Source organism: Sceloporus occidentalis, unplaced genomic scaffold (genome assembly GCF_023333645.1).
Source record: "Sceloporus occidentalis isolate IW3139 unplaced genomic scaffold, rSceOcc1.0.p SCAF_2, whole genome shotgun sequence".
Taxonomy (NCBI): domain Eukaryota; kingdom Metazoa; phylum Chordata; class Lepidosauria; order Squamata; family Phrynosomatidae; genus Sceloporus; species Sceloporus occidentalis.
The window spans coordinates 264,586,469-264,610,468 of record NW_028316982.1 but is presented as its reverse complement, the minus strand read 5'-3'; the positions used below and the strand labels follow the sequence as shown (position 1 = coordinate 264,610,468).

General features: G+C 40.9%; 1 protein-coding gene across 1 annotated transcript in view; it reads right to left on the bottom strand.

The window, feature by feature from the left end:
• The window catches only part of PRCP (prolylcarboxypeptidase), a 48,760-nt gene that overhangs the window by 14,004 nt on the left and 10,756 nt on the right, over nt 1–24,000 (bottom strand). The window contains exons 2-4 of the mRNA XM_089512939.1: nt 4,092–4,232; nt 3,842–3,943; nt 1,627–1,808 (exon numbers count right to left, since the gene is read on the bottom strand). Of these exons, the coding sequence (XP_089369065.1) occupies nt 1,627–1,808; nt 3,842–3,943; nt 4,092–4,232 (425 nt within the window). The remainder of the gene's footprint in view (nt 1–1,626; nt 1,809–3,841; nt 3,944–4,091; nt 4,233–24,000) is intronic.

Genomic DNA, 24,000 nt, shown 5'->3' with positions numbered 1-24,000 from the left:
TTTTGTTAGGTGGCACATGCCTCCAAGAGATGCACGCACTGGTCTGCAGATGTGGACCAATTGAGGTGATGGGTGTTGGCAGCTGTTTGAGTTTGTTAATTCAAACTGCATGTAGGGACTCCTCTGATAAAGATCTCCTCCACACACTTCAAGCTACCTAACAAGCTAAATAACTAAGTCTAGCTTTTAAGACATGTTCATTTATCATGTATAGGAGGGAGGAAGAGCATATTTCACCTTATGAGCACCTCTGTCTCTGGGGATAAAACTGGAAATAATCATCTCCAAATGAACCAAGTATGGTCCTGTGCCATACTGCAAAGCTCTTTGAAAACTACACCTAGTTCAGAGGCTCTGCTTTCAGTTGTGTGGATCTGTGTAGCATAACAAATAGGCAAACAGTTTGGTATAGTGCTTTGTGTATAGGACTAGGATTTTGGGAGATCAGAATTCAAGCTGATAGATCAACTGCAGAAACCCATTGGGTGAGTTGGCAAATCACAGTCTCTCAGACTTAAAGGTAGTCAAACCTCTGAAGAAATCCTGCCAAGAAAACCCTTAGATAGGGTGGCTCTAACTTGGAATCAACTTGAAAGAACATACCAACCACCACAGATGATATACATGCTGTGTGGTATATAGGAAGTTACAGAACATCCTGGCAAACACTAGATCACTAGCAAATGGTTCTGATCTCTTCAGAAGAGACCTAACTCCAAAAGATAGTAGAGGTGGGCCTTTTCTCAACCACTAAGAACCTCTGATTAAAAGCAGCAGGAGAGTTCAATTCTTTTATCCCATCCCTTTGATACTAAGGACTCTCAAATCCTAGAGACACCCTTGTTTATACTGGATCTGCATCCACTATAATCTATAAGTGTTTGCTGCTTCCAAGAATGAAATTACTTGTTCCCACGAGGAATATGCCTACACCTGGCCCATAGAATCTCAGCAGACCTCTTGATTCCTTAACTACCATAAAAAGTTATTTCTTTAAGAAATCTCTAGGGTTCCATGTTGGGTATCACCTTGTTTTTCAGAAGGGGAAAAGTCAGGACCATAAGGCTTAAGTGAGACACAGCTAAGTTGAGCCATGTTCAAAAATATCTTGATATATTCTGCTCATGTGATAACAAGGTTTGAGTGTTGGCCTATGACTCTGAAGACCAGGGTCCAATTCCCTGCTCAGCCATGAAACCCACTGGGTGACCCTGGGCAAGTCACACTCTCTCAGCCCCAGGAGAAGGCAAAGGCACACCTCCTCTAAACAAATCTTGCCAAGAAAGCCCCATTTTAGATTTGCCTCAGGGCTGCCATAAGTCAGAAATGACTTGAAAGCACACAACAGCAGCAAGAGACAAAGACCAAAGGTGACATGCATTGTCTGGAAATGGTGCTTGCTCCCTATTGGTAATTTTGTATTTATGACATAGCTGTTTGTTGCTCACTGCATGTTTTTGTAAGAATTCTATACAAAAGTAGTTTAACTGCTTGTGCAAGTTCAGAGTCCACCCAAGTCAGAGTCCACTCAGCACTGTGTTGTGTAAATAAACTGTTGAGTTCAATCTACTATCAGATTCCATTCATGAATCTTAAAGGTTTAGAATATATACCTTCAGCACTCACCCAATTACAATATGGGGATATTTCATTCGAAACCAGGCTGCAAGCATCCCTCCATAAGATCCTCCTATGGCAATAACAGGAGTTTTTTGGGCTCCAGGGATTGTAGCCTTCAGGTGCTGCACAAGTATGGCAAAATCAGCCAGAGCCTGCTCTGAAGTCAAATAATTCAGATGCTTGGCATCCTGAAACAAAATTATAGGATGTTTGCATAATGGAATAATTCTCTTGTCTTTCTCACCTCATTTGCAGGAAATGAAAGTGTTTGCTTTATAAGAGTCTCAAAGAAAAGGGCAGTATTGACAAAGGAGTTCAGCGAAAAGATAATAAGATTGAGTATCCCTTATCCAGGATTCAAAAATATGAAATACCCCAAAATTGTCCACATGGGTGGCTGAAATAGTGTTACCTTTGCCTTCTGATGGTTCGGTGTACATAACTTTGTTTCATGCACAAGATTATTTAAAATATTATATATAAAATTACCTTCAGCCTATGTGTACAGTGGTCGCTTGGTATCCACTGGAGTTTGATTACACAACCTCCCCTGGATACAAAAATCTGTGGACGCTCAAGTCCCATTAAATGCAATGGCATAGTAAAATGGTGTCTCATAAAATGACAAAATCAAGATTTGCTTATTGGAACTTATATTTTTTAAAAAATATATTTTCAAGTCATGGTTGAATCCATGGATAAAGAAATCTGTTTATATAGAGGGCCAACTGTATAAGATGTATACGAAGCATAAACGAATGTCATGTTATCCCATGGGACATCATCCCATCTCCAAGAAATCTCATATATTCAAAAAAATTCCAAAAACATTCAGAAGTTCCAAAAGCCAAAACACTTCTGGTTCCAATCAGAGAGACTCAACCTGTACCAGAATGTACACTGCAGCTGCCCTGACTGCTCAAAGTGACACACAAAACAATCCAGATGCTTTCAACAAAAAAGGGGCAGAACTGTACCCAACATCCTCTCACCCCTTGGTAGCAGCAAGCTACCTCCCTCCTGCATCTAACATGCTGTAGGCAACAGAAGCAGATGAAAACCTGTCCACATTTACTTGAGAAACTAATCAGAAATGCCACATGGTAGAATGGTGCCACCTGCAATAAAGCAGGATTATGAAGGGAATAAAAATACTAGGCCATTGTTTCACTGGCTACTTTTGTTGCCACAACCCACCCCATAATCTTATTTGTGTTTTGCAAATACACTCAATACTCATAGTTACTTGTGCATAGGGCATTTAATTTCCATCCATTTGCCCAAATCCCATATTTCCAGGCATCCTAGGCATTATCTACAGTTGCCAGTTGAAGAGCCGAATAGAACTCTCTTTAATGTTTGTGTAAAAGAGAGATAACTGGCTAAAGTTTCTTTTCTTACACAACTATTACAGGTACAGGAACCTTGTTCTGTATTTTACCTGGCAACCCTGTTTCTAGAACAGGAGTGGGCATACTGTAGATCAGGGGAACATTTTTGGCATCTCTTAACTCACAGCCAGATGCAGTATCAAGGTTTTAGATTGGGGAGCCCCTGCACAATAATGTTTATGAGCCAAACTGTGACCCCTAGTGGCTACTTTCTCCAAGAAGGTGGTTCTTTTTGTTTGTCTGTTTGTTTTGATTTTCTTGGTTTTGGGATCCATAAATTTAAAAGGATGTATGTGTCAGGATCATGTCCCAGATATAATCCACCATGCTTTATTGTCATCTTTAGCCATATGTATACTAATGTGGGATGACACAGTGTGCTATACAACTGGTGATACTGGGTGAAAATATTGTTTATCATTCATCGCTCTGGATAATGAGCAGGGAACAATAATTTGTAGGGTGGGAAAAGCACCATGAGCTATCAAGGTCAGTTCTGTGAGAACTCCTGGTACAGAGAGAAAAAGAGCGGGAGTCCTGGGAAGTGGTTTGTAGACAAATGTGATGTAAGCCCATGAAAAACATTTGAATTGCTATGTGCTTTTAATATACTGTGTAACTGAAAATACTTCAGGCCTTACGTTGTTACACTGTGATCAACTCAACTTTCTGAATAAAGCTTTGTCACCATGCTGAGGCCTGCATTTCTGAAGTGAAGTTAGCTTGTACAAGACTATATGTGGCCCATGAAGTGATCAATTCCCAAACCAGCTCTAGAATATGAAAAAATGTTAATCTCAAGGCTAATTTGAATGAGAGGAGATACTTACAGTGAATGATTTGTTGCCAAAGGGCAGAGACTCTCCATAGTATCTGTGTTCAGCGAAGACCAGTATGGCATCAAGCTCTTCAGCCACATTCCACATAAAACCCTAAAAGAGAGCAATGTTTTTTTTTTGAAACAAGGAAAAAATTAGGATGATTTAACTTTTACACTACATGTAACTTTCTAGATGTTTTATAGAGACAAAAAGTCAAGATTGTTCCCACTCACAGGTATAGTCCCAGAACCCTACTCACCGTATTATTAGCAAATAAGGTGATGTCTCCTTCATTGCCAGTATAGAAAAGGATCGAGCCGACATCTCTCTTCCAATGCTGGTCAGCTATGAGGTAGCGCTGCTTAAAAGTGTGATCTTCATAAAAACCAAAGTGGTCGATCTGTAGCAAAACACAGAGAAGAGTCTGTGATATGGAAAACATGTGAAGTTGCCTTCTATTTGACATCTAGCTCGAGATTCTGGACTCTGACTATCAGCAGCTATATGGGGCTATATGGAGGATAATTTCTAGCCCTTAAAGCAGATAAAACCTGCTACCTTCTATATGCAACATGTATGCTCTACTATTGAACAACAACCTCTCCTAGAAAATGGGAAAAACAACTATGTAAGGTACCATCCCATTTTAAACTTAAGCATAGTGGGATCCACAAACACACTGAGATGTGGAGACCTGGGGGGGAAGGAGGCTAAACAGGTTCAGGAAAACAATGTTCCTATTTCTTCCCCAAGAAAAGCTAGAAATTTTGTGGAATACAGAAAACCCTCTAATGAAATGTTTTCTTCTTCAGAATTAGTGTAATGTGTTTAGGAAAAAATTCTGCTTACGCAAAATGCTGGGAACACCAGCTGATAAGAAACAATATTTCCTGTCATTTACAATATAAAATACTGAGGTCTAAAAGGGCAATTTCTGTACCTTAGCAGGCACTACCATCTTTGCGGTGGGGGAGGCTTTTGATACACACTACAGCAAAATTCAATATTTTTAATGCCATGCTCAACTTTATATCCAAATATACTGCTAATCTAATCCTTAAAATTATGAGTATTTCTATTCAAATACTACACATATTTTATCTGTTATACAATTGGTCATTTCTGTGTCTACACCTCTCTGAAGGTAACATACATGTGTTTAGATAAACTTAGGTAAATTTTGAATGCATTTACACTGAAGAAATAATGTGAGTTGACACCAGTTAAACTGACATGGCTCCATCATACAGAATCCTGGGATTTGTAGTTTGGTGAGGCATCAGCACTATTTGGCAGAGAAGGCTAAAGAGCTTGTAAAACTACAGATCCAAAGGTTCCATAGGCTGCAGCTACAGCTCTTAAAGTGGTGTCAAACTGCATTATTACTACAGTGTAGATGCACTCTAAGATGCCACAGTCTACAGTTCTTTCCTTAGTACTAGGAAGGTCTACAGTTTTGCTTGTACAAAATTAAGGCTATTATATTCCATAATCACAAACGGTACATAATTTTTCGTGGGTTTTTCGGGCTATGTGGCCACGTTCTAGAAGAGTACAAACAGTACAGTTTGAAATACTAACTAGTAATTGGGTGTGAGATAAAAGGTAAGGATTGCATATACTGTTTTTCTTTATCTTCAAAATCCCCTAAATAAAATGGGAGGAAACCTCTCCCGAGCTTAAACATTTCCAGAAATGTTATATCTCTACAGGCATGTAGAACCTAGCTGCAAGTGACCACACTAAACAAATACAGCCAAGGGAATGAAATTGTCAGCAGATGGAGCTGTTGGTTAACCTGATTTCAATTCCAAGAAAATTAAACTATTGGCAGCCTTGTGCATTTGGACTACACAAGCAGAGTCAAACCTCAAGGCACAGACATTTTCAGAAAGGTTATGAATGGCTGTTATGCTGAAGAGGATAACTGGCCTTGTAAGGACCCTCCCTGATTTCATTCCAAACACGAGAGACCACATTCACAAAAGCAAAGGCAATTCATGCTCCCAGAGCTTACATTGGTAGAGTTTCAGCCAATGTTTATTCAAATATTTATATATTGATCTGTGAGTCTTGCTTTTGGATCAAGGAGGAATACTGGATCCAGGAACACATCTAAACTATTCTTTTAGGAAATGCAAAAACGTCTGGGAAAAGTTGTACTTCCAAACCTGACTTAGCATTTCTACTGGCCAGCAGTTCTTTCTACTTTGTTTTACTCAGATAAAAGCATTAAAATAATGGTAGTTTGATTGTTGGACTACAACTCTAGAGACCATGGTTTGATTCCCCACTCAGCTATGAAACTCAGTTGGTGACTTTGGGCAAGTCACACACTCTCAGCTTCAGGGGAAGGCAATGGCAAACCTCCTCTGAACAAATCTTGCCCAAAAAAAAGCAACCCTTGATAGGTTCACCATAAAGGTAAAAGTAGTCCATGTTTAGTCATAACCAACTGTAGGGGATGGTGTTCATCTCCGTTACTAAGCTGAAGAGCCAGCATTGTCTGAACACCACTTTGGTGATGATGTGGCTAGCATGACTGCACCAAATACTGTTACCTTCCCACCAAAGTGGTACCTATTTATCTACTTGCATTTGCATGCTTTCGAACTGCTAAGTTGGCTGAAGCTGGGACTAGTGATAGGAGCTTACCCCATCATGCATCACTTTCTGATCTTCCGGTTGTCAGAACTGGCATCTTAACCACTAAGCTCCTGCATCCCTGTCACCATAAATCGGAAACAACTTGAAGGCATGCAAAAACAAAGTCTTACATATAAATCTAGTTACTTGCCAAAAGATTTATTTTGCCAGCTCTTATTCCTAAATCCTTGCCATTAGTATTCCATCCATCAACAGCCTGAGATAGGGTTGCCATAATTCTGGACCTCCAAACTGGGACAAATGTAGGACAAAAGTAGGACAAATTTTCAAATGTAGGACACATTTTTATAAAAATGGAGGACACACAAAAAAATTGATGATTTTTTAAAAAATGTTAATATAAATGCATGTTTCTTAGGCATGATCAAAATGGAGGACATTTTGGCATTGTTCCTAGACAGATGGCAGAAATGTACTTCCCTTTCTGGCTAACCTCCCCCCGCCCCCCCATTCCAAACAGCATATTTGGGCATTGAAGAGGAGGAAGAGTGGAAAAGGCAGAGGAGGAGGAAGAGGAGAAGAAGAAGAGGAGAAGGAAGAAGGGGAAGAAGAGGAGAAGGAAGAAGGGGAGGAAGAGGAGGAGGAGAAAGAAGATGAAGAAGAGGAGGAAAAGGAGGAAGAAGGAAGAGGAAGAAGGGGAGGAAGAAGGGGAGGAGGAGAAGAAGAGATGGAGAAGAAGAGGAGGAGAAAGAAGATGAAGAAGAGGAGGAAAGGGAGGAAGAAGGAAGAGGAAGAAGGGGAAGAAGAAGGGGAGGAAGAAAAGGAGGCAGAAGAAGAGGAGGAGGCGATAGAGGAAAGGCTCTTTCCCCTGCCTGGCTGCCTCCGTCGCCAACGGAGGAAGCCAGGCAAGAGAATGGGGCCTCGCTGAAGCCAAGCCCCAAACCCCTGCCTGGCTGCCTCCGTCGCCGTTTTGCCTCCACCCCCGGGATTTCCCCCCCCCCCCCAGAGACGGAGGCAGACAGGCAGAGGTTTGGGGCTTGGCTTCAGCCGTCCTCCAAGCCCCAGCCAAGCCTGGAGGACTCCGCGATCCTGGAGGAGCCCCCTGGGCATGGCTGGGGCTTGGAAGACAGCCGTCCTCCAAGCCCCAGCCAAGCCTGGAGGACTCCGCGATCCTGGAGGAGCCCCCTGGGCATGGCTGGGGCTTGGAAGACAGCCGTCCTCCAAGCCCCAGCCAAGCCTGGAGGACTCCACGATCCTGGAGGAGCCCCCTGGGCATGGCTGGGGCTTGGAAGACAGCCGTCCTCCAAGCCCCAGCCAAGCCTGGAGGACTCGCTGGGGGGAGAGTCCCGGGGGTGGGGCCAAACCGGGGCGGAACTGTGCGGACACGCCCCAAATCAGGAAAGTCCCGCCCCCAGGTGGGATATGGGAACCCTAGCCTGAGAAGAAAAGCAATCTGTTTTAATTCTCCCTCCACATATTTACAGATGGTTCTGTGGTCACATATAGGGGACCTACCCTATATACTCGACTATAAGTCAAGAAATTTATGCCCCCAAATTGACCCTAAAATCCTGGTTGACATAATACTGCTTGGAAAGGTCCTAAAACAAGCAAGCCTGATGCCCCACTCTTGGTGCCTTGAGGCACGTGAACACATCTCTGAAGATGCCAGCCATAGATGCTGGCGAAACATCAGGAAGAAACTCTTCTAGAACATGGCCACATAGCCCGAAAAAACCCACAAAAAACAATTAGCTTACACTTTGTAAACTGCTTAGGGAGTGCTTAAGTACACTGATAAGAGGTATAGAAATGTACCGGTACTTGCTATGGCTATGTAGCATTACCAACTTTTCTTTTCCAACACTACCAGCCATTTAGAATTGCATTCCTTGTAAAATCTCAATTGTACAATGAGATATTCTCTGAACCCTGTGTATTTGATATAAGGGATGTTCTACCTGTGTTTGAGTGAGCCACATTACCCATTTTTTTAATGCAGAGATATTTGGCTCTCCTTTTCCCCTTTTTATCCTGAGCACCACCCAGTGAGGTAGATTTAGGCTGAGAGCGATTGACTGGTTCAAACCATGAGTTTTGTGGCTCAGTAACAATTAGAACCTACATTTTCCAAGCCCCAGCCAATAGTCACATGCAGCCAAGGATGACCAGGTTGGCTGAAGTTACCCAGAGGACCTTTTCATCTGCCACTCCTAAACTCTGGAGTGAACTGCCAGAGGAGATTTGTCATATTACTACTCTTGACGCCTTTCCAGACTGACCTCCCACTCCATTGATACAGATAGCCTGTGTCTCCCCCAAGAAGATGTCTCACCTCTTGTTTGCTAGTTAGTTCATTTTAGTCAATTTTAATCTGTTTTTACATTATTGTTTATTTGTTCTGTCTCTTGTTTTAAGGTAGCGAGGGGTAGGGGCTGGGGATTATTTAATCTTTGGTTTTTATATGTATTATGTATTTTATTGACATTTGTCTGTTATTGTAACCCACCTCAATCTGTAGGGAGAGGCAGGATATAAACAAACATATTATTATTACTATTATAATTATTATGTTAAGATTGAAGATAAGCACTGAACGATTCTTTTAGCATTATTCATTCTGAACAATTATTAACCACCTTCCCAGGCAGGCATAATTTCAGTGAAATTTTCTTCTAGAGGTTTATGGATTTCTTCCCTGGTTGTGACTACAGTACATGAAGCAATGAAGTAACATCCCCACCACATCTTCATTTTGTTAATCTATATTTTCAGTAGCTGTAGTATCTCTGCAAAATGCTAGACTAGGACTGGAGGACTTATTCATTTTATACAATTTATATCATAGAATCATAGAGTTGGAAGAGACTGCAAGGGCCATCCAGTCCAACCCCTTGCCATGCAGGAAATCCAAATCAAATCATCACCGACAGATGGCCATCCAGCCTCTGCTTAAAGACCTCCAAAGGAGACTCCACCACTCTCTGAGGGAGTGTATTCCACTGTCCAACAGCTCTTACTGTCAGTAGGTTCCTCCTAATGTTAAGGTGGAATCTCTTTTCCTGTAGCTTGCATCCATTGTTCTGGGTCCTGTGGTTTATGCAGATTTCAAAATATATATGCAGATTCCAAAGATATTGTGATGTTAGTTTGCATCAGTATAAAAAAGATATAAAGGAATCCTGAAGCATTTTTGAGACTGAGAAAAAGAAAGGTCTAGCATAAATAAGCTTTCATAGACTCCAGTGCACTTCATCAGAGGCCTTACTATTTCATACCCTCCCACTGTCCAAATTAATCTTTTGTTGTCCTACTTTTTCTTTGCTTTTAAAATGCTCTGGTTCCTCTGTCCTCCTCCCACCTTCCCCTTTGTCTGCATCTTACTTCAGGTGTTGCTCACTGTATTCAAAGTGCAAAAGTAGTTTGCACTCCATTAACTCAGTGGGAGAGGGAAGAAGAGGGGGTGGGCTCATCCAAAAGCAAACTGCTGCAGACTCCCCTAGTTGGTATTCCTCATTAACCACCTTTGCCACCTTGACCATATTCTGATGTTGCTTGGCCATCCAAGTCCCAGTTTTCTTTTATAAGCCAGATGAACAAATCTGTTAGAACAATTGATAGTATGTTTAAATGTTGTTAGTAGATTTGAGATTGTTGTTTATGTGTTTTATGTATTTCTATGTGTTTTTTAAATAATAAATTGGGGGGGGGGGGAGAGAGAAAGAAGTTGAATGCAGAACAGAGGGTGAGGCCTGGTGCCACAAGGTCAGCCCCTGAGAACTGTCAACCCAAAATAATGCATTTTTGAAATGGCAGCTCAGAGCTGATGCTACCTGTCTGGTTTGAAATTACCGTAATTTAACAACAAACAGATGAGACTGAATTACGAGTTATGTAGTACTTAACAGATGGGAGCAAATTTGTTCAATGGCAAGTTTTGTAACACCTTAAAGACCAATTATGCTGTGACATATGGTATCATGATCCCTAGTTCACATAAATTTATTCCACAGTTATGTATTAATCTTCAAGTTGACAGAGAAATGTGGGCTGTTTTTGCCATGCCAAACCCATACAGCCATCCTTTTAGCATTAGATCAACAGAGCTGAGACACTTCAGTTTTTCAAAGCCAAAGACGAAGAAAAGAAGCTAAATTATGAAAACACAAACAAAAGGGAAGTTGGGCTAGCAGCACAGTTTCACAAAGTATCTTGAGATGCTAGTCCAGATACTCAGAAGAGACCAATGCCTTTTGTCCTTGAGGTGGCATTTCAAGCAAAAGCTTGTGAAGATTTGAGAAGCAAAAAAGGAACAAGAGAGAGAAAAAGAAAAGAACTATTTTTAAAAAAGGAGTTAAAACTGTTCTGATGGGTGATCATGATAACTGAAATACATTATTAGTGCTTACTCAGAATCTTACACTGTGTATTGTACACCTTAAATGTTCATGAGGGAATATTTCTTTTATTCAGGTATATTTTGGGAGAGACACAGTCTTTCAGATACGGATAGTTAAAAGTCATAACTAGCAATCTGGTTCATGCACCCTGGTGAAGATTACTGCTCACTCTTGAAATTCTGCTGATAACAGCAATCCTTAGGAAGCGAAGTAAAAAGTAGAGTCACTGCCTGCATCCCTAACCAAGGCAGGAAATCCTGCAGCTTTTCCTACCTGGCAAAAATCTGTCACTTGAAGTTCTGTCTGTACCAAGGAGTGCAGCATAACCAGATGGCAGAAATTAGGCTCTTTAAGCTTCACGTTTCAGGTAGCACAAATGTGCCAAAGGCAGCATAAAGCTCAACAGTACACAACAAAGAGAGCTTGTACCTACAGGTTTGTGCTGTGTGGAAGAAAATGACACTGTCCATTTCCAACTGTTTTATTCAGTGTGTACTTCTGGATGCTTGTCCTGGCCTGCTATTTGATAACAGGTCTGCAATACACTTGAAATGGACATTGTCTGATGGTATTTAATCTTCTGTTGTTAGAATATGGAGATAGTGGCCATGCTTTATTTTAAGATCTGAAGATGCTCAACACCAGCACCACAGGTCCATGCCTAATATGTTGGGACCAAATATCCTTGTTTAGTGGTTGTAACATCAAAGCCCAGTGGGGCTGGAAGACGATATAAAATTAGCTCCATGCAAGAGATCCCATTTTACAAAGCTGGAGTATCTCCAGTCTCATCCTTACCACCATCATATTTTTATATGTTTGTGCTAATGCAAACTTAAGGAACTATGGCTTAATGTCTACAAAGATGTCATATGAACTTACAGCTAAAGGATGAAGAGAGAAATCAGCCTAAAGGGGCAGGAATAATCAGGAAAATTCTCATTTTGCAAGTCTTGATTTGCCAACCTATGCCTCAGTCCCAGATAATTGGTTCATCCCTGCAATAAGCCTTTGGCTCCATCCCAGAGGATGATATTCATCTTCTTCACCTCTGAAAGCATCTGGCAATCTTAATCTCCACTTAGTTTGCAAAAGCTCCACTATAAACTGTTAGAAATGGTGCTTGTTTTTAAAAGGGGAAATTGTGTCATGCTGTTTTATGTGGTATCCCACATGCAAACTGGCTCTTTTGTTTTTCTCCTGCTGTGTGCTAACTTCCTTTTTACTGAACACTACAAGCTTCACATTTGCTTCAACCCTTGTTTGGTGCATCTGTGTACATACACAGGGACATGTACATAGCTCCTCAAATCAACTATAAAAATAAGCATTTTCGGAGTGGAAGAAGCTAAGAAAGTAGGTTTTAAAACATGATCTATTTCTAGGGTCAGTGGTGCATCAGAGAAACTCATTTATGTAATACAAATAATTGGAAAAATACAGCATATGGTCAGAATAGACAAGGGATGAACAACCTCCAGCACATAGGCTGAATTCAGCTCATCATGTTTCCCCTTCCAACCAACCAACCAACCAACCAACCAACCAGCCAACCATTGTCTCCAAATATCTTGTCACACAGATAAAATATGGGAGCCAACCTCCTTAGAAGCCACCATGTCAAGGTGTTCCTGGAGCCTTGAAGGCTCTGTTCGCCCCTTGAATTTCCCAAAGAGAAGGGTGAGAAAAGTCTGTTGCCCCCAGCAGCTCAAAACAGTGGTTCAGTCAGCTGTGCTTACCCAACACCTTTCCAAGAGGCAGCCAAAGTTGGCTCAGCCAACAGAAAATACTGGGTAATGAACAGATAAGCTATTTTCTATCACACAACTGCAGAAGTTGGAAGGGACTCCACAACCAGCATCTATTAACAGTGTTCTCCTTTTTGAATGTTTGGTAGTCAGATCCAGGAAGGGCTGACTGTAGTTTACTCCTGTCTTTCATGTTTTGGGACACGTCTACTATCCATTACATGACCAATTACTTTTGCTAGTTTCATAAAGAATATTACACTGTTAAACAGTCTGTAGACCTCAGTTCTTTTCACTGCAGAGAATTTTTAGAGGACAGGAAGGGTCCTATCAGATTGGAGTAGGGCAAATGTTCTTTCCATCTTCAAAATGGCAAAAAAGAGGATCCAAGCAACAGTCACTTTGATGTCAGTATCAGGAAAAGTTCTAGAACAGATCATTAAACAGCCCAGATCATTAAAAAGCCATGTCTGTTCACACTTAGAAAGAAATGCTGTGATATCTAGAAGCCAGCTTGGGTTTCTCAAAAACAACTCATGTAAAACTAATCTTACTTCCTTCTTGACAGAATGACAGGTATGGTAGATCAGTGGAGTGCTGTGGCAGTAGTATATCTTGACGTCAATAAAGCATTTGACAAAGACCCTCATGATATTAATGTAAGTAAACTAAACTGTAGACTACACAGTGTTGCAGTTATGTGGATCTGTAATTGGTTAACACACTAAACCCAGAGAGTACCCACCAATGGTTGCTGTTAATCCTGGAGAAAATGTGGGTGCATCAGGTTTCTGTCCTGAGCCCAGTGTTGTTTAACATTTTTATAAATGGCCTAGATTGTGGAACAGAGACATGCTTATCAAATTTGCAGATCATACAAAATCAGGGGGCCTAACAAATACCCTGGAGGATAGCATCAAAATTCAAAACTGTCTTCACAGATTGGAGAACTGAGCCAAAATTAACAAAATCAATTCCAACAAGGATAAGTATAAGGTACTACATCTAGGCAAGAAAATGAAATGCACAAATATAGGCTGGGTGGCACCTGACTTGAAAGCAGTACATTTGAAAAGGATCAAAGGGGCTTTAGTAGACCACAAGCTAGACATAACAGCATGATGCTGTGGCCAAAAATGCTAATGCAATCCTGGGCTATATCAACAAGAATAAAGTATCCTAATCAAGGGAAACATCAGTGTCACTCTATTATACTTTACTCAGATCTCAACTAGAATACCATGTCCACTTCTGGGTACCACAGTTCAAGAAGGATATTGACAAGTTGGAACATGTTCAGAGAAAAGTGACCATGATGATTGAAGGTCTGGAAACCAAGCCTTAAAGAGCTAGGTAGGTTTAGTTTGGAGAAGAAAAGACAGAGGTGACAATGATAGTTATCTTTAAATTAAATTAAAGATAGTTATCTTAAATTAAAAAATAGGAGCTCTAGTGGTGCAGTGATTGAATACCAGTACTGCAGCCACTTACTTACAAATCACAAAGTTGTGAGTTCAATCCCAGCCAGGGGCTCAGGGTTCACTCAGGCTGGCATCCTTCCGAGATTGCTAAAATGAGTACCCAGATTTATTTTATTTTATTTATTTAGGTATTTATATCCCGCCCTTCAGCCCTAATGGCTCTCAGGGCGGCTTACATTTATTATTTTTAATCAGACAGTTCCCTGCCCGCAGGCTTACAATCTAAAAGACACAAAACAAAAGAAGGGAATGGTGAGGGGGGGAGGGGATCAGGTCCAGCATTCTTCTCTCCCTCTGAGGCCTGGACCAAGGCAGATGGACCAGAGGGAGGGCTTGTCTTCTTCCAGGCAGGCTTGTTGGACCTAGCCTGCCTCTCTCCCCTTCAAGATGGTGGCTGAAGGGAGGGCTAGTCTTCTGGGAAGGCAGACAGGAGTTTGCCTGCCTCTCTCTCCCCTTCAAGATGGTGGCTGAAGGGAGGGCTAGTCTTCTGGGATTGTTGGGGGCAATTAACTTTACGGTTGTAAACTGCTTAGAGTAGTATGAAGCGGTATATAAATGAAGCTGCTATTGCTAAATATCTAAAAGGATGCGGTTCAGCAATAGAACAGATTGCCTTGGAGGGTGGTGGACTCTCTTTATTTTTGGTCTTTAAATAAACGAAGTTTGATGGGAATCTTTCAGGAGTGCTTTAGTTGTATATTCTTGTATGTCGAGGAGTCAGACTAGATGCCCATTGTGATTCCTTCCAGTTCTAAGATCCTATGATCCTATGATGCAATACACCAAAGAAGAAAAAAGTTGATGAGAACTTTTAGACTCTTTCTTCTAACTCCCCCAAACAACTAAATCTCAGTGATTTGTCCAACAATACACAATTATTTTTAACTATCCTTAGGAAACATAACTCTTTCCATCCTGAACTTTTAATTAAGGATGTCTTTCAATGACAGCTTGATTCAGGCTTCCTTTTGTTCGGAATCACTCTGATTTTAATTACAAACACAGCCATCCGCACTCACAGATGTTGTCAGAAGATAATACCCATATGGCTTTGTCATTTATGAATCTTCTCCTATTGCTCAAATTATCTGCTCGGTTATTGCATGGTCCCAGTATGTGTCTCTTGGGGGTAACATGCACAAAAAGGCCTTGACCCCAAAGGAGGTTACAAATCATGGCCAGAATTGCAACATCAGTAGCTACTAGCCAAGATAGCTAGGTGTCACCTCTAATATCAGAAGCAACACCTAGTAATCTTGACTAGTAGCCACTGAAGGTCCCAATAATATCAGAGGAAGTAAGTTGCTATATTTTACTTTTCTGGGAAGTAAAAGACAGAGAGTGCATTTACATTCATGTTCTGCTGGCTGGTATCCTGTGCATATGTGCCTTCAAGTTGCCTGTTGGCTTACAGCAACCTCATTAATTTCATACGGTTTTCCTATGTATAAATCCTATAGGCCAGTGGTCCCCAAACTTTTTCAGGCTACACCCTCTCCTCTTTTGTCTTGGGTAACAAACCTACCCCACATTCTAGCCAGCCAAGTCAAGGGGGAACCGAGGAGAGTTTGCATGTGCCTCCCCCCCATCCCAATCCATTCTCTATTCTACTCTGATCAGGCCCCACCTGGAATACTGTGTCCAGTTCTGGGCACCACAATTCAAAAAGGACATTGAGAAACTGGAGCATGTCCAAAGGAGGGTGACTAAAATGGTGAAAGGTCTGGAAACCATGCCCTATGAGGAAAGACTTAGGGAGCTGAGGATGTTTAGCCTGGAGAAGAGAAGGTTAAGAGGTGACATGATAGCCCTGTTTAAATATTTGAAGGGATATATTAAGGAGGGAGCAAGCTTGTTTTCTGCTGCTCCAGAGACTAGAACACGGAACAATGGATGCAAGCTCCAGGAAAAGAGATTTCACCTCAACATTAGGAAGAACTTCCTGACAGTAAGGGCTGTTCGAAAGTGGAACACACTTATTCCTCAGAGTGTAGTGGAGTATCCTTCCTTAGAGGTCTTCAGAGGCTGGATGGCCATCTGTTGGGGATGCTTTTTAAGATGCTATTTTACTTTGTACTGTATTTTACCCTGTATTGTAATGAATATTTGATGTTGTGAACAGCTTTGATCACTTTGGAAAGGTGGTATATAAAGTTTTTATTTTATTATTATTTATTATTATGCTTTGATTTAGATTTCCTGCATGGCAGGGAGTTGGACTAGATTGCCCTTGCGGTCTCTTCCAACTCTATGATTCTATGGCCATCTGTTGGGGATGTTTTGATTGTGAATTTCTGAATGGCAGGGGTTGGACTGAATGACCCTTGCGGTCTCTTTGAACTCTATGATTCTAAGGCAAAGCCAGATGGACGGATGGATGGACCCAGAATGTCCTGTCGCAAAATGGTGCACAAAAGAAGTTTCTTGCAACCCTCATCTCCACAATTCCCTGCCATCCCAATTTTTCCTCAGAGACCCCCCCCCCCCAAAGCTCTCCAACACCCCCAGGGAGGCGCTACTACTCACTTTGGGAATAGCATATGCCATTGTGCAAATATGTTTGATGAGATAGGCCTTTGGTTTAATTCACTTTGGCTCTTTTATGGTCTTTGGTTACTCTTAGTTTAGGTAACAACATAATATAAAAGAATGGTTGCTCAGCACTGTTAATGGTTACCCTGAGACTTTGTGCTTTCTCTGCAAGTTTTGTGGGACTCCTGGGTTTATGTCCTGCATCAGCTAAAAGTCCTGGAACAGTAGTGTTTTTGTCCTTTGAAGTAACACCATGTATACAGAGCACAAGCTTCAAGTTCAAAGCACTGCTGAGGGATAGGCAATTTGGCAATTTATGAACACTTGTTAGATTCTACACTCCATAGGCATTCCTTTGCACCACTTGCAAATAATTGCTTGCAACAAAGCACTACTACACTACTGGGAACTTCTTAAACTGATGAACAGTTCCAACTTGCAACATTTGCACATGTTTCCTGAAAGATTTGGCTTTGCTTTTCTGGATATATGTCCTTACATTCATCTTGTAACATATGAATGCTAACACTATCATAGGTTTAATCATTCTAGCCCATTTTCTTCCATTGTTTACAGTATCCACATTTCTAAAAGGGGATAGCAGAAGAAATCGTAACTGGACAGACAGGGATTCTGCTTTATCCTAGGATGTAATTTTGGGGGGATCTTTGTAAACCTCTCTCCCCAAGGGTAACTATGACAAATGTTTGGTCCACACATATAGAAGAACAAATGGCAACAAACCTTCAGATTCAGGTAGCTATTGCGGTAATGTACTTTAGGCTCCGTCAGCAGAAGAGATGGCCTTATCCAAGAGTTGCTTTATACGAAACATATTGCTAATATGTATTGGTTTTTATACAATTCCTGGCTCTACCTCATCCCACAAAAATCCAAACAATCTTACTTTGGTGATGATACCAAGATCATTTGTGCTCCCCATCCCAACCTTATGCGAGAATGAACAACATCACACTATAAGGATAGTTGTAATACACTATCTACTGCCCCACAATGTGGATACTCAGAATGATATCAGTATCATTGGTTTCTCAGCTTCTCCATCTTCATCCTGTTAAGTACAATCTCAAATCCAGATGAACGGATGTAACTCAGTTAATGAAATGGACATGTTTCTAGCCATTAATTCTGTAACTGATGCCAGAGCCAAAAACGTGAAAAAAGGCTAGGTTCCAAAACTACAAAAAGGAGAGCAATTTCAGATCTTTCAGGTCTTTTATTGAAAAATAATATGGTGTAGTATTTTGAGCACTGGACAATTCTGGGAATGAGGGTTCAAATCCCACTGAGCCATGGAAGCTAACTGGATGTCTCTCAGCTTCAGAGACAGGAGAACACAAATCCCCTCTGATCCCCTCTGCCACAAAAAACTGTGATAGGGTGGGCTTAAGGTTGTCATAAATTGGAAATGGCTTGAAAGCACAGAACCACCACCACCACAACAGAGCATGTGAAATGAAAGAAGTTCAAGAAGGCTTTGCATAACACAAATGTTTTCACCATCCTTTCAGAATACATCTAAGTTTCAATTTCACCAGTTTACACCCTTGTTATGATTTCCCTTTTGGTGGCCAAACTAATCTGTGTTGTTCTTTTATATGTAGCAGGCTTATCTTTTTCCCCCTCTTTGGCTGTTCATTCATGCTCACTAAGGGACTCTGGAGGCAGCTGCTATTTACACTGCACTTGGAAGCAGGTGCACACAGCTACAGTAGAATTCAAAGACATAGCTTTGTTAGTCTGGAAAATCAGTATGCAAAGGGATTTTGCAGCACCTTTGAGCTACAGTTGAATCTGCTAGAGTACAATCTTGCTCTATCCCAGGTCAAGCTTTGCTTATGGCATTCTTTACTGTACACACACTGCCGCTTTGATTCCCAGTTTTGTTGAGAAAGCAGCATATAAATATAATAACAATAATTATTAATAATAATGCTGCAACCCAACACCAGAAGTCTGTGTTTCTCTTGTCCTTCTTCAACATCTCCATTCTAAAAAGGTTTCCAACTAGACAGATGATAGAGGGGAAATGGCCTGGGTGAGCAATGCATAAGAAGGAACTTTGTTAGTAGAAGCTTTATTAGATGAAGATGCTTGTTCACAGAAGGTTCACATTGTTCCATGGGTCTCTAGATCAAGCTGGGGAAAACAAGAAGTCCATTCAAGGTCCAAAACACACTGCAGAAAATAACCCAGTTTGAGACCCCTTTAATGGTCCTGGCTCAATGCTAGAGATTCCTGGGAACTGTAGTTTTGTGAGACATTTAGCCTTCTCTGTCAGAGAGCTCTGATATCACAATACACTACTATTCCCAGGATTCCCTAACACTGACTCAGTGCAGTTAAAGAGGTTTCAAACTGGATTATTTCTTCAGTGTGTTCTGGACCCATGTGAAGTATGGCAGATAAAAAAAAGAGTATCAATTTAAACCATGTGTCATATCTCTTCTGAAATTAGATTACTATTGAATACTCTAATTAAATCATCTGCCAAAATGTTAGCTCTACAAATGGTTTCTAAGCTGAACCAGTGACTCTACCAACACATTAGGTTAATAATCAGATACAGTGAGCTATCAGTTCTTCTTGAGTGAATGAAGAACCAGTATGATTTATCATAAGCAATTATTTACAGCCTCCCTACAAAACATGTCTGCTTATAATAACCTGCTCTAGGCTCTCAGGTATCTATCAAAGCTTACATTGACTTATAAGTCATGGACATAATACTTGTTTGCTACTTCAGCTTTGTGGGTGGAGGTAGGTCTAGATTTTAAAAAGAGGGAAAGATAAAGTTGCTAAAAATACAGGTTCCTACATATACTTACTTTCATAAGCACCTTTATTTGAAACCAAAACCAAAAAAATTCATTGGTATCCCAACTAGATATCAACTTTCAAGCAGTCCATGGGGAGGGAGAGAAGTCATCATATTTGTGCCATCATTTCAGTACTTTGAAGAAAATGCAAAACTTGATTTACCACCATGAATTAAAATGTTTCAGTTTAAATCAATCCATTGTGCTTGTCAGCTTTATAAATTTGAAGCAAGCAGAAATGATTTTAAGCCCTAAGTCACTAACAGAAGCAGGCATGGGCACACAATTAGTAGAAGCTGGTGATGCAGCAAGCTTTAGTAATTATTCTTTTCCAGCAAAGCTGCAACCACCATCACTGGCACCCTTTTCTTTGGCAAGTTAAAAGGATCCTTTAATGTTGACTGAGGAAGCATCAAGAGAGTTTCACCTTTCTCAAACAGCTGTTTAGGAGACAGGAATTTCTACTGAGCTGAAAATGGGTTTCCCCTGGGAGTTAAGCATTTGGGTGTGGTGTTGAACCCACAGTTTATGCAAGGTGACATGATATCAGCCCCACCTGTCCAGTCTAATGATAGATTTGGAGTGCTAGACCAACTTATGCAACCAGGATACCCTATTGTTTCATATGCCTATGTTGCAATTGGCCAGTATGATTATGTTTTCTCTTGGGATGTCGAATGGTAGGAGGAAACACAAGGCCAATCCTATCTGTGCCAGCCAGAACAACTGTGATAGTAGGTATATGCACATGTTAGCTTTGCTGTTGCATCAGGCCGATGTCAGTTTATAGCAACCCTATGAATGAGAGACCTCCAAGTCACCTTGTTATCATGATGGAAAGGAAATGCTACTATGTCCCTACTTTTCCATGGTGGTAGGATTGCATGTTCCTGTGAAGTTAAGAGACTATGGTGTTGGTAGCACTACTCCCACATCAGACAGGCTTTTGCTGAGGAGCCAGATTTAGTATGCCCACCAGCTACTAGGAAGCAGCAGTAGTAGAGTGACATTGGAGACAATAGTAGCAGCACCACAGCTAGCACTTGTTAGTATTGTGCAGAAGATGACACTGATAAACAACTTCTGAGTATCTTTCATTATGAAAACCCTATGATGGGACAGCCCAAAAAGAACCAAGCGATTGTAAACCTCTTAGAGAGTGCTGAGTTAACTGATAAGTGGTATAGGAATGTAAATGCTATTGCTAAATGCTATAATGCCAGAAGATGAGACTCCCAAGTTAGCAGGCACTCTAGGAATGACTAGGGAAGAGCAGAGTAAATAGCATTGGAACTAACAATGCAACTCGACCCAAGCCTAAAGGACATTCAGCTGTTGACTTGCTAAAAGGCTAGAGTAAAGTCTGAAGCTGCAAAATATGCATTATGCATCTTTTACTAAAAGCAATAAATATAGAGCTCAGTCATGAATGTCAAGGCTGAAGCAATGTCCCTCTAGGTTTAACATGCCTGTTTTTAAAAAGCAAATAGCAGATGTGGAAGCGAGGCACCAAAACTAGCATGATCAGAGAACAAAGGGAGGAATTTAGCTCTTGTGTTCTCTACCACTGCAATAGGGAAAATCTCTCCTCTGGTGGTGGTATTTTCTTGGAAAAATACTTCAGAAGAGAGATTTCTCCAGAACTGCAGCTTGGGCAGGACAGAATTAAACACCATCCCAGGCCTTCTCCCATCTTGGTAATCAGCTCCCACAACTGGTTCTACTTACATTTTATGACACCTACATGATAAATTAATAAGTTGCACATAATGTCACATCTAGTTTGGCCCTTATTTGTTAAACTATTTTTATTGCCTCTCTGTCTGCCAGGGCCCCCAAGGCAGTGCATAATAGATGAAAACATTATTTAAAAAGAAATCAAAACCTGAAAAAGATGCTGGTGACTGAAGCAAGCTTTCTAAAGGGAAAGCAAAAAACCTATGAAGTGGCAAGGCTCCACTGGACAAAGCCTTTGTTACTGTATTAAGAACTGTCTGAAGGAAGAAGCTGAAAATTAAGCAGGAAGCTCTTCATTTCCACACATCCTTAAAGAGTTGCATCTGCAGGCTGACCTTTTTGATAAGTGCATAAAAATAAGATTTCATTGAGAACACACAAGCAATAACTTCCGCACTTTCCAAATGCTCAGGGGCTATTGTTTTACTCACTGCATCCTTGCCATGGAAGTGACATGGCAAGGAATTAATAGATAACATAGGACAGTCATATTTGATGGAATGACAACTTTAAGAGTTAAGTTAGTTAGGAATAATCTCTCCACACTAACACAAAGCATGTGCAACTAACTGATGGAAGGGAAATAGAGTTTGGTTCCAAGTGGATTTGGAAGACTGACCTTGCAAGCTGTTGAGACTCCATGATCAAGTATACCTGAGAAGAGCAACTGGAAGCCCAAGACATTGGTTCACTTGCTCTGCTGCCAAGACAACAGGGTGGGTTGACAAAAAGACGATAGAAATATTTCTTCACAGCCCTTTTATTTGTTATATTACTAGTATAATTGCCCAGCTTTGCTTCATTTCTGGGACTACCCCACCCCCCAAGAGTGGATCTGTACATCCCACATAGCCTATAGTTTAAGTCAAGTCATCCCAAACATGCCCACCAAATTTGATATAAATCAAATAAATATTGGAGTGTCCCACAAATAAATAGATTTCATGCATGTTACCTAGCCTATATTTGGGATCAGAACATGCCAGACATAACCTGCAAATTTGATGGAAAGCTGTTACTTTCTTACACTAGGAATAAATAGTGGCTATATGTTGTTAGTTCTTTTTGTACTTCAGTTGTTTGTGACAACAATGTGGAAACTACCAAAATGGTACTCCATGACCACAATAGAACCATCTGTTCCCTTATCAGCTAATCTAATTTTTAACAATCAAGGTCTCATCCAACAGACACTAACCTCACTCTTGAAACTAAACCTCCTTAGTTACAGACCTGAATTGAATTTATCATGTACAGTCGGCCCTTCTTATACACGGATTTTTTATACACGGATTCAAGCATACACGGTTTGAAAATGTTCCAAAACAGTATAAATTTACCTTGATGTTCCATTTTTTATTAGGGACACCATTTTGCTATGTCATTATACTTAATGGGACTTGAGCATACACGGATTTTGTTATACACGGGGGATCTTGGAACCAAACCCCAGCGTATAACAAGGGTCCACTGTATTTGTAGTGGTTCTGGACACACTTTAATGTCCTTTTACTTATTTTTTTTACCACTGACTCAGTTTTATTTTTTGATAAATCTTTAACTCTTCTACCCTGCATCCAATCTGAGGAAGCATATAAATATGTGGTTTAAAGGCATACTTTTAGGATCTACTCAGTTCACCCTGACAGGCATCATGTGTAGCTCCAGATCATATTGCGCTACAGCTTCCAGCAGCCCTTATTTGCCAGGCATATTGACAGCTACAGTTCAGCAACACTTTGAAAGCATAGGATTCCCACCCCAGGCCTGTGTGCGAGGCATATTTGTACAGACGAAAATGCTGCTGCCACAACAGCTAATCATTACGTCTTAAGGAGAAGCTTGTTTGCCACTACTGCCAATGTTGTCTTGAACAAAACTGAGGGAATTCTATGCAGCTTCACTGTTCCTAGGAACCATCTAGGCCACTGTGGAACACTTAAGTATTTCAAAGAAGGAGCTCAGTGTCAATACTTGACTACCAAGGAATATGGAAAATTGCTTTCACAACTCCATGTAATTACTTTCATGTACAAAACCTGGAAAGCACCAATTACGAAGCCTTCCAAAAAAATCCAATGGGAAGCGATACTTCCAAATGCTCTCCTCCTTTGTGCAGGCAGTTGAAGGTGCTTATTAAATGGGCCAATAATTAGACTTGCAACATCACCCCTTCTACGTTGTTTATTTTTACTCAGTATGGCAGGAATAAGTCACTGCTACAGGATAAATACCCTAAAGGCATCAGATCCTGTCTGATCTTGGAAGCTAAGCAGGGTCAGCCCTGATTAGTACTTGAATGGAAGATTGCCAATGAATACCAGGGACTGTAGGCTATATTTCCCCATTTCTGCATATCATCTCTACATTTGTATGAGTAACAACTTACTATTCCACTACTGCCCTGCCACAGAGCTTGGATACAACACATTAGAAGTAACACCAGTAGTCAAGATGTGATATATATATATATATATGTGTGTGTGTGTGTGTGTGTGTGTGTGTGTATATATATATATATATATATATGTATGTATTTATATCCTGCCCTTCAGCCCTAATGGCTCTCAGGGCGGCTTACAATTATTATTTTTAATCAGTCAGTTCCCTGCCCTCACACTTACAATCTAAAATACATGAAACAAAAGGAGAAGGGAATGGTGGAGGGAAAGGGGATGAGGTCCAGGGGTTCTTCTCTCCCTCTGAGGCCTGGACCAAGGCAGATGGATTGGAGGGAGGGCTCTTCCTTCTTCCAGGCTAGTCCTGATGGAGCCGGACCTGCCTGGTGACCTGCCTCTCAGGCTGGCGGGTGGCAGTTATGGA